Source organism: Sander lucioperca, chromosome 9 (assembly GCF_008315115.2).
Source record: "Sander lucioperca isolate FBNREF2018 chromosome 9, SLUC_FBN_1.2, whole genome shotgun sequence".
NCBI classification, from domain to species: Eukaryota; Metazoa; Chordata; class Actinopteri; order Perciformes; family Percidae; genus Sander; species Sander lucioperca.
The window spans coordinates 35804359-35815861 of record NC_050181.1 but is presented as its reverse complement, the minus strand read 5'-3'; the positions used below and the strand labels follow the sequence as shown (position 1 = coordinate 35815861).

The following is an 11503-nucleotide window of genomic DNA, read 5'->3' as shown; positions in this document are numbered from 1 at the left end:
TAAGTCACACAACTACAATGAATTAAATGGTAGCTTTTTGGGTTAGCAGGATTGACTGTGTGGGAACAAAACCCTACAAGTCAAACGTGATTCTGAACACTTCCAGTCTCTCATTTTGTTTAATTTCATTGCCCTGTATTCACACTTGGGACTCGGGAGTGAGGACTTTGGACTTGTAAATCGAAAGAATTTATCCTCAGTGGGATGAACAGTGTCCTGATGCAAACCGGATGAGGGGATGTTGTCAATAAAAATGTACGGCAGTAGGCACTTTAGACACGTTTTCATGACAGGAAAATAGTTTTCATGTGCAGTTAGAATAATTAACATCTTATCTCCACACACACACACACGCACACACACACACACACACACACACACACACACACACACACGTTGGCAGTATACCAGAGGATTTCACAGTGTGCCATGTATCTGCGTCACCGTGGTGGAAGAGAGTGGATGTATGAAGAAAGACAGACACTAAATGTTTGGTTCTGCTCAGTATCTTCACATCTCGTCTTTAGACAGTCATGCTCTAAAGCGCTGAAACTCCAAGACGATGTGACGAAGTAATCTCTAAAACTCATAAAATAGCGAGGCATCATAGATTCTGGCTGACCCCTCAGTTGTGGCTTTAATAGTCCATTATTTGCAAATGGGCCTCATGACATCATGTGTTGGCAGTGGTGGAAAGTAACATAGTAAGAACATTTAGTCAAGTACTGTAGTAAGTACAGTTTTAAGGTAGTTGTACTTTAAACGAGTATTTTAATTTTCTGCTACTTTATACTTATTTCTTTCTTTATATGTGCATATAAAACAAAATAAAAAAGAAATATACAATAACCTAATAAATTGCACAGGTGGGATAAAAAAACAACAACCCAGAGGGCTTGTAAAAGCAACCCACCAAACATTGAAATTAAAGACAGCTGTACATGCTTGCCACAAAATTTGCAAATGAACATAAATATCTTTTTAAAACTTTCTACTTCTACTCCACTACATCTTATCGGGAAATACATTACTTTATTTACTAGTAACCTGACAGATTCAGATGAACTATATGAAATATAATAAATTAGGATCTATTATTATAGGTTAAGATAAGATGAGACTTTATTGATCCCTGAGGAAAAAAATCACAAGTTACTCAATAGTGTAATTAAACTAGTCCCCCCCTCCATCAGCTTCAACATTAAAGTGAAGAACACACTAACGTATAATACTTCATAATCCTACAATATAATATATATTATTCTGAAATGGGCCATTCTGCATGAGTACTTTTACTTTTGTTACGTAAGTATATTTTGATGCTATTACTTTTGTACTTTTACTTAAGTAACATTTTGAATGCATGACATTTACATGTAACTGAGTATTTATACACTTTAGTATTGCTACTTTAACTTATAATATAATAAGTTAAAATAATATCTGAGTACTTCTTCCTCCACTGTGTTTTGGCTACATGGAGGCATGGTGAGCATTCCTGGGTAAGGAGCGCTGTGTGTCAGAGTCAGTGTCAACTCTGCTCATTAATTAATGAACACTGAATATTCACCAGACCTGTCTGCCTTTGTAATTTAAAGGATGTCAGTCACTTTGTGTTGCTTCTTTGTCTAACAATCACGTAGGTCAACAATGTGATAATGATGCAATATTCATGTTCCGTCCATATTCTCTCATAATTTTGTGTGAATAATTGTTTTTTTTATTAAGCCAAGTGTGGAAATTTAGTGTTCTTGTCAAGTTGAAAGGAAAATCTTGCACAAAGGTAAACTTTAACTAAAGTTGGGTTGTGATTTGGCCACATACTCAATGAAAAACATAAAAAGATTTACAATGAGGTTGAATTATTAACAAAGACAGCTAATTACACAATACCATTTTTCAAGAAATATGTCAGTTGTAACATTAAAGTACATTTTTTATCTGCTTATTTAAATATTTGTCTAACACCATAAACATTGGAATACAAAAACACTTTTTTTTTTTTAATTTACACAACAGTATGACATACAGTATATATTCTATATCTGCTTTCTCTAACCATTTATCAAAGCTGTATCATGCTACACTGGCGGCCAGACTTACTAATCCTATCTCAAATCCCCATCAGGGACACAAACGTTTACATCGCCTCAAGTTTTCAATTTAGTGTATTTACTACCAGTAATGATAAGAGTACAGTAGAAAGTGTTCTCTGCTACTGGCTTTGAAATATTAAAGAAACCAATAACAACACATTATTTTCGAAATACAATTAGGGAACGATTTAGGAAGGCTATATGAGAAGTAATAACAGTTAAATAAGCTGCCATGCTAACAAGAGTGTTGCAAATTTTACGCCAGCTTCTTCCAGACCTTATGTGATAGAAATGCTCTAAGAGATATATTGCATTACGCCAGTAAAAAAAGGTTTGTGTGGCCCCACAATAAGTATGAACAAATATGATTTGACTTGTTAGTGTCTGAAAAAGCGTTGCAAAGCCTGAATAAATCAACCTTGGAAAAAAGATATTCAAAATGTTACGTTTGCTGCATCATTACATCATATTGAAGTATTCTAAATGTATTGTGCAGTTGCACACACACATTTTTTTCCTGAATTGAGCATGTTTGCTCTCTTTGGAAACTCTGGGATCCCCACTGGAATCTAAAATAACTTTGTGTGTGTTTGGACCAGCTTGGCAACTCGGTGAGTTTGTAGAGGCACCCATGTTGGGTGCCGTAGAGATCAAGAGGTTAAAAAAGCAGCTGCAGAAGAATAGGGTACATAAACACACACACACACACACACACACACACACACACACACACACACACACACACACACACACACACACACACAGGCAGTGTTCACATAAGCAGGGCTGCCATTTTCCACTGGTAGTTTTCAACATCTGTAACATAATCTCCAGGAAGAACCATTCTCAAAAATGACTGCTTCCTCTAAAAACAAATTAAAAAAACGGACTCCTCTCTCACGTAAACAGCAACTTTTTGAATGTAGCATACAGGGTTGCAGATTGTTAGATATCTTCAAAAGCACCCAAACAGCGCTGCAGCTGTTGTAGTTATTTCAAATGAAAAGTGATTACCATAGGGCAGGAGAAAATCAAACACACTAAAACACATTTCTTTGTGGTACAAATGTCATCTAAAATACTGCGTACATAACAAAGCAGCAGCACCAGGTGTCAGCATGTGGCTGCTGCTGCTAGCGGCCTATATTTAACTGAGTCTCTGTGATGTCAATTGCGTGTCACAGCCTGTACTGTAGTAAAGGCTATAGTGTGTCGCCTCATGATTCATTAGGCTGCCATCTGTTAGCAATAGTTTGGGGCTCTCTGATTTTGGGGATTTGGGTGGATGACAGACTTGCACGCACACATGCAACCACACACACACACACACACACACACACACACACACACACACACGCGCACACACGCACACACGCACACACGCACACACACAGCCGAAAAAGGCCAGGACATAAGCACATGGGGATTCACTAATGCATGCATGTTCAGGGACATGGACACACACATGGACACACACTCAGAGGCACACATTAAATGCACATTCAGATGCTCTCAGGTCTGTGCGCACACCCAGATGGCAGGTGGCCACTCCTTCTGCAGGGAAGTCTTTCTAGGGAAAAACAAGGGCCGTGAAATGCAGCAGCCACGTCACCATTTCATCTCTGAAAAAAAATGCCACCTAGTTTATACATGCTTACCCAGTGTGTATGCTACGGTGAATATATGTGAATGTTTTTTTTTTTTTTGGTTGTTATTTTAATTGGTACTGTGTATGCAATAGTAGGAGTAAGTAAGACTAGTTACACATGCAGTAAATCAGTGTCTGGTAGATCTAAAAAAAAAAAAGAAAATAAAAATTCTCCATTTTGACATCATGTGATAGTGAATATCTGATTGTTGAGTTTGCCAGGGGCCAAAAGGCATTTAATGTATGGGAGAGGACAACATCAGGTTTCAAAATACATTTATAAAGTACCAAACTGGAAGTTAATTCTGCAAGACTATTAAAATGTACTTAAAAATCCAATTTAAAATGTTTCATACTTAATGGAGGTGAGCACAGTATTTATCGGTCACACTAAATATTAATACTAATTTAAAGGGATTATTCTACTCTTCATAAAATCAATGTGCTACATCTGTAATTAGGAATAATTTGTATGTGTAGTTTGGTTGTACTGGTATTTCCTCTGCACTACATTTCTGATAGACTGTACATCTCTTCTGCTGTATACTGTCGACTCATGTGGCCGATGTACAAACTACACAGGTTAAATGTTACGAACCGGTAAAGCAGCTGGCTCCCAAGTCTCGTCAATTTTATTTATGTAGCCCAGAATCACAGATTTGTCTAAGAGGGCTTTACAGTATCCTCAACATATGACACTCTCTATCCTCAAAGCTGCAATTTGGGTTAGAAAAAACAGGGATGAACCTCAGGAAGAGTAGAATGAATGGATCAGCAATAGAAGTCATATTCACAGAGTACACAGAAGTAGCAGTAGTAGAATTATAATAAGGTGAAAAAGAATGAGAATGTTTAGCGAATTAAGTACAAAAATACAATATCAAATAAATATAAAGTGTAAAGAATTGAAGAGTTTTAGAGTGTAAAAGTGTCAATCTGAAGCTACTGTACCTTTAAAAGAAAAAAGGCAAATAACTGTTATAGTAATTTGGCCACATACAGTACATCAATACCAATGTACAATTTGATTAAATTCAAACACATCCTTAACTCTGCAACAGCACCATGAAAGTTGAACTCTTCCCAGACTTTTTCCAGTATCCTAAAAATACAATCATAATCTATGGAAGCACCACGTTGTTTTTATTCCCATGTCAAACAACTGCTTGGTCTGCAGGAGGTTGTGGCTCTCAAACAGTCTCTGATCATAACTTAGTGTGTTTCCCCCTCTAGTGGTTACAATCAACACTCATCCTGATCCTGCTGTAATTACAAAGCTAACAGCCAGCACCAACGTCTGAAACAAGTGACAGGATTTCTTTCTCTGACATGCATTTATTCACCAATAAAAAAGTGAAACAAAGCAAAAAAATGTTTAAGGTCTAATAGAAATGTTACTGTGTCTGATCAGACTGAGCATTGTTAACCAAATTATTTGCTATATAATTTAATGTCTGAGTTTCACCTCTAATTCTTCTGAGACTAATGACTAGGGCTGGGTACCGAATGCGATACTTTTTAGGCACCGACCAAATTGCCTCCTTAGTAGTGAGTATCGACAAATGCCTCATCATTCAATACCAAATTTCAATACCTAAGGAGTAAATGTCATCAGCGTCAGTGAGCCAATAAGCATGCAGCATGCTTTTATAAGAACTAATAATACTATGTAATAATATTGTTTTTCTTTTTTTTTTTTATTTGCATGTCTTGTCTGTTTTGTCCTTTTGTGAAGGACTTGAAATATGAGGAATGAGATTTATCAATGTAATTCTTAATGTTTTTGCAAAATAAAAAATATCTAATAATACTTGTGATTGGCTGTTTAGAGTTACACGTCATAAAGACATGCAGGAAAAACTCTACGTTATACCCAGCAATACTAATGACTGAAGTAGCTGCACATCGGATCTGTTCGGGACATAGCACTGTTGAGGAAAAAACAAAAAAATGTGCTTTGGAGGTATTAATCTTTTTACTCTTTCTTGGATAAAGGAAAAATGCCCGTGTCCTCTCACAGAAATACAGTAGAGTAACTAGTTTTGAATTTCAGCAGTGGTCGTGTTGTACCCGGCTGCTGCTGCTGCTGTTGTTGCTGCCAGCCTCAGGAATCGATGAGGCTCTGGAGGCGATTGGGGAAATCAGTCATGCTGAAAATATGGAGTACAGCAGTGACGCACACAGCAGCCAGCTTGCCACAGCCACACAGGCTCTATTGACTAATCTGGGTGTGTGTTTGAGGAGGGGGGCTGGCAGCTATATTGGGACCTCTGACATTGACACTGTTGCCCTTTGGTTGAATGGCCTCAGTTGACACTTTTTTTTCCTCGTTATTCTTTCAGTCACAATCACTTTCTGCCCCTCAGAAAAACCTTTTTGTTTTCTTTTCACCCTGTTACCCCCACCCCCCCCTCCCCCTTCCTGTCATTATCTCGGCGCTTGGAGCGGTACTATCTCTACCCACGTCCTCTCTATCACTTCTTCACCGCCCTCTCGTCTGTGCCTTTACCCTCTTTGTCTAAATTATCTCTTTTCCCCACTTGGTCGGCCGTTGCGTCTGTCTCTTTTGCTCTCATAAAATCGCACCTCCTCAAACTGTAACGAGCTGAATGGATGCAGCACCAACTATCTTCTCATGATACTGACTAAGAGCCTGTGTCATTTAAATGAACCACACTGGCAGAGAAGCCATAAAAAGCATTGTTGAGAAGGTTACTAGGAGTGTGGGAGTGTAGTGTAGTGTAGTGTAGTGTGTGTGTGTGTGTGTGTGTGTGTGGTCAGAGGATGAATAGTGCCCTGGTACTGTTAGTACAAGTGAGGATAAGAGCTGCCTCTATTGTGATGGACACATCTGGATTACAAGAGACTGCTTTGTCTCAGTTGCACAATGGCAAAGAAGATGATTTATTTACAAAACAATTACTACCTTAACTAATCTAAGTACTAAGTAAGTACTGCTGTAACACACACACACACACACACACACACACACACACACACACACATCAATGGTATCTTCTCCATCACCATACCATAAATATACAGTATAATTGTCTTTACTGGTGCTCAAAATGAAAAGCAACTTTTGAACTTTGCTCTGATGTGAAGCTCCCAGCAGTGACTCCACTTCAGTATTAATATATTTTAGTATATTTTTAGCCAGGAAACTTGATGTACAAATCAGGTAAAGAGAATAGAGGCTTGTTCTGTTCCCTTCTGCACTTCTGTATCCCTGGCTGCGGTCGAAAATCTCCTGCTTTGATCTCCTCATATGATCCAATCAGGCTCACGGCTGGAGGAGTTCAGATGACACTTGTGAAGCACATGCTTCATGCCTAGAGTTCAGAAAAGTACCACACGTTGCGCACAAAAAAAAGAGCTTATTTTTAAGATGCATCTCTGATTGTGAGGCGCCTTTCACAATGCATATGGAGTGATGTTGACCTCCAGATCCCTATGTGTGTCTGTATATGCTGTGTGTGTATTCTTGTATTTTTTATGTATTAAGTCTCTGTTTTTGGTCTCTTTAAACTTACATAACAACCTGCAGGTCCTCCTCATGATAGCTGTACTACACTTTATGTTTTGGGCCTGGTGATAACACAGTTGTATCAAGTTACAACAACAATTAAGCCAATCAGTCTCATCAGTGTGTAGACAAGAGACCATGATGTGAGTTCATTTGAATTTTTTTTTACCCCTCTCTGTTTTGTTTCCTAGAGGACGAGATAGAAAAAAGAGATGAAATCTGCTCCATCTGCTGCTGTCATGGACAATGAGCCAATATTTCTTCAGTCCTGTTATGAAATGCAAAAGTCCTGGACCACATGACAGTCATACAGTGCCTTGGCTTGGCTCTGGTCCATGGACCCCAAGGAGGGCCATCAGTGGACAGAGCCATCGATCCACCATGCCACCCTGAGGCCAGCACTGCCAACCACAGCAAGCAGCACACCAACAGCAACACCCACCCACATCGGGTCATTTTGCAGTTTTTTGCCGTTAAACGGGGTTAAAGTTAAACAGGACACTGGTGCAGACTCACCATCATAAGTATTTGTTATCACTAAAGCAAACCAAAGCACTGCCTTAATCTGTCAGAGAGTTGCCGAGGGATTCAATCCCATGTCGAAATGTTTTCCATCTTAAATAGCTTTCTTAAATCTTATGCAATCTAAATGGTACACTCAGACTGGGGCCTGAAACATCACAAGTACACAACACCAACACAATGGAATACTACTGTTAACACGGCAACAGAGCGGCAGTGTCAAACAATTCTCTCATCAGCTGATTATATTTCACGTACTATCACAGTGTTTCCTTTAGGATTCTTTTTAGCAGTGGGGGCAGGTCTGTCCGAACAACAACATTGGGCCCAATAACCTCTGAATAGTTCTACTTGTTGTTAAATTGCAATGTGAGTGGCAGCCAACATGCATTATGCATTATGCATTATGTCGGCAGGATCATTTAAAAGGCAACCGCGACTAAATGTTTTGTACAGCCCTATTTCTGATACCGTGGTGGCAGAAACTTTGCCATGGTGGGCCGCCACTACAAAATCAACATAGAGGAAACACTGCTATCAAAGGCAATAACATGTACTTAATAACATTTACTAAAAACAGCTTCCCATACCTCCTGAATATCTGCAAACACATATATTATGTTGCTATCGCCGCACGTCAGCGACTGTCATCACAATCACAAAGCTCTCAACACACAACCGTATACATACCCAATGCACGAGTGCCTGCGGGTGGAGAAGTTGCCGTGCATCTTCCTTGAAAAGCGGGAGTCTTTGTTCATCATTTTATTGGCGGTTCGAAAAGAGTTAGGACGGGTTCAGAGGGGCATTAAAATAGCAGCTTTGGGAGACGAGGGATAAACAAAGTGAACTTCTGTGGCTCGACCAAAACCCCCATGCTGTCATGAATCGGAAAGGAGAGCTGTTCACATTCCTTTATGTTGTCTGTGGCCACAAGTTATAGGTGTCCCTCTGACAGGGTAGTGCAAGAAGAACAGGTCCAAGAATGACAAATGTAAAACAACACCAATATGCAAATCACAAGAGCCTCATCAGCTGCACCTGGTGCAAGCTAAAACGAAAGGAAGACAGGGCTGCTGAGTATTCTCTGTATTTATAAGATAAAGGTTATTAGCTAGAAGCTATTTCCAGCTCAGTGCAGCATCAACGGATCAAAGTGCATCAAACTGGAAATTCAATTTGCGGTTCAGCTTTTGGTCCCGGTGTTAAGAATATGTCCATGTGTTTTAGTGGAAAAGGAAGATTCAATAAGGTTCAGCTCAGCGTGTGTGTGTGTGTGTGTGTGTGTGTGTGTGTGTGTGTTGTGTGTGTGTGTGTGTGTGTGTGTGTGTGTGTGTGTGTGTGTGTGTGTGTGTGTGTGTGTGTGCGCGTGTGTGTGAAGAGCCTAAAAAGGCAACGAGTCTTGACTGTTAGAGACCAGTTAGCCGATCATCTCACAGACAGTGAAAATATGGGGCTGAATCAAATTTAGGTGCAAATGAGTGTGGTATCAGCTGTCAGTGCTCATCTGGGACAACTTCCTTATTCGTTCTCCTTTCAGTCCACCACAGACTTGCCAAGACAAACGCTTCTCTCGTGTGTTTTTTTCTCTCTCCACGTACTCCTAAATGGGAAACAGAAAGCTTGAGTTCTTCCAAATGAGCAGGCAAAGAAAATTCCTCAATGGCCCCAAGTTATTTTTCTGTCTTTAAAAATCAGGTCCAACAAACTTGAGACAAAGATGTCCATCTGAACATTGGGTTGCCGCTGTGATGCTGCACCACCAAACAGACTGAGCAGAGTTATTCTTAGTGGGGGGAAAAAAAAAAAGTGAGCTGGAAAGAGTGTTATAATCCCATCAGATGCTCTCTGGAGTGGGCCGTCCCATGTAGTCCCTGTCAGTGGGCTATAACTGACTTCTGCTATCTCTTCTCTTCTCTCTTGAGAGTGGTGGGACCAAATTCGGGCTTAAAACAACAAACAATAACAACTCTATCTCCCCTGAGAGAGAGAGAGAGTGAGAGAGAGAGAGAGGGATATGGTGGAGGGAGAGAGAAGGGGTGGGGTGCTGGGCGGTTGAGAGAGGGAGAGAGAGAGAGAGAGAGAGAGAGCGAGAGAGAGAGAGAGAGAGAGAGAGAGAGAGAGAGAGAGAGAGAGAGAGAGAAAGAGAAAGAGAGAGAAAGGCAGAGTGAGAGCAAATTACAAGAAGAGAAAGTACAGAGAAAGTGGACAAGTTTGAACAGCACTGGGGTTAGAGTGGGATGAGTAGAGGTGAGGTGAAAGCGGAAAAGAAGAAAAGAACGAAAGAAGAAAAAGTGCTACATTAGAGTCTTACAAGTACAAGTTTTTTTCTATGAGAGTGTGTACAGTTTTCGTGTCACCAGCCTGCCTCCATGCCAGCAGTAACAATAGTTCACCGGTCAATCAATACTTCAATATTGTGTGTGTAATTCAATTTTCCTTTTTAATATTGACTTCTCCTCTCATGCCATGATATAATCCATCTGATTCGCACAATATCCTTTTTTTACTGTTAAACAAAGATTTGGTGTCGTCAAATTGGTGACTGTGAAAATACTAAAGAGAACAAATGATTAGAATGGAAGGGCATTTTTCATAAAGAGAGGGAGGAAGCAGACAGGAAGTGTCCATTACAACACATCTGAGGTTTATTACTGTCCATGACAGTCCGGCCATTAGGGAGGTCAAAGAGTACAGATGACTCCGGCCCAAGACCCAGTCTCGCTGTTTCCCTTAATGCCCGGCTGTCTGAACGGCCCGCGGCTCGCGTGAAAATAGACCTGGCGCATATCTTTAGCGGAGCGGAGAGCCGCTTCATGCTTCTGGGACGCGGCGCGCAACAGCATTATCGCACTGAATTAAATGCCTGCGATTGCTTGTGGGGGTTGCGACGCAACCACAACGCAGCGCAGACGCGCCCGGTGGAAAATAGGGGTAAGGTTGACCCTTAAATCGGATCAAGTACAACAATTTACTTACTGACTTCTGTATCTCACCGACAATGCAAGTTAAATGTGTTTACATGATAAATAAATGTATTGTTATCATTAAAACACATTTCAACTTGTCATCTGATACAATACTGACAATAACAGCGGGGGTCAGATGTGCTGCCAATGTAAAGATGTAAAGTGAACTGCAGCCTGACCAGCTAAGCCAAAGTGCCTCACCACAAATCAAGGGCTCAGAAAAGAAAAGCCCAGGTACAGAGAGAACAAGAAAATGAATGAAGAGTAAATGTATTTGTTCACTTGTGATTTGATCTGCCTTGCAGTCATTTCTTCAATCATTGTTTGATTTTACTTTTCTCAAATTATTCATTGTTTTGTTTTAAGGTAAATGAAGGAATATAACTGCCACAGTCATTTCGATTCTCGGACCTCTGCTATTTAATCTTTACATCTTTACATTATATCAAGTGATTGTGTCGGTGCCATTGCACTTTCCCCCTAAAGTCGCTACTGTGTAGCTTCACGCTGGCGCTGTTGGCCTTTTCCTATTAGTGTTTTTAATTCATGCGGACTTTGTGAATAAACTCAGTTTATATTTTGTAACTGGCCTCTCATCCTGGTTTGTTCTGGACACGTACCTGTTTACCTCACTACACCTGTGTAATCTGTAAATCACTTTGGGTATGAATTGTGCTATATAAACAAATTTGCCTTGCCTTATGTGACTTTTTGACTTTTCTGACTTGACCTTTTGTGC

The 11503-nt window shown here is 40.1% G+C and overlaps 1 protein-coding gene across 4 annotated transcripts in view; it reads right to left on the bottom strand.

The window, feature by feature from the left end:
* pde4ca (phosphodiesterase 4C, cAMP-specific a) overlaps positions 1 to 11503 on the bottom strand; it is a 59853-nt gene that overhangs the window by 34936 nt on the left and 13414 nt on the right. Inside the window, exon 1 of one of the 4 annotated variants that reach the window (XM_031281239.2) lies at positions 8486 to 9782. The exons of the other annotated variants lie outside the window; for them this stretch is intronic. Coding sequence (XP_031137099.1) covers positions 8486 to 8559 — 74 coding nt within the window. The 5' untranslated portion in view covers positions 8560 to 9782. Of the gene's footprint in view, positions 1 to 8485; positions 9783 to 11503 lie in introns of those variants that run through there. 4 annotated transcript variants of the gene reach the window in all.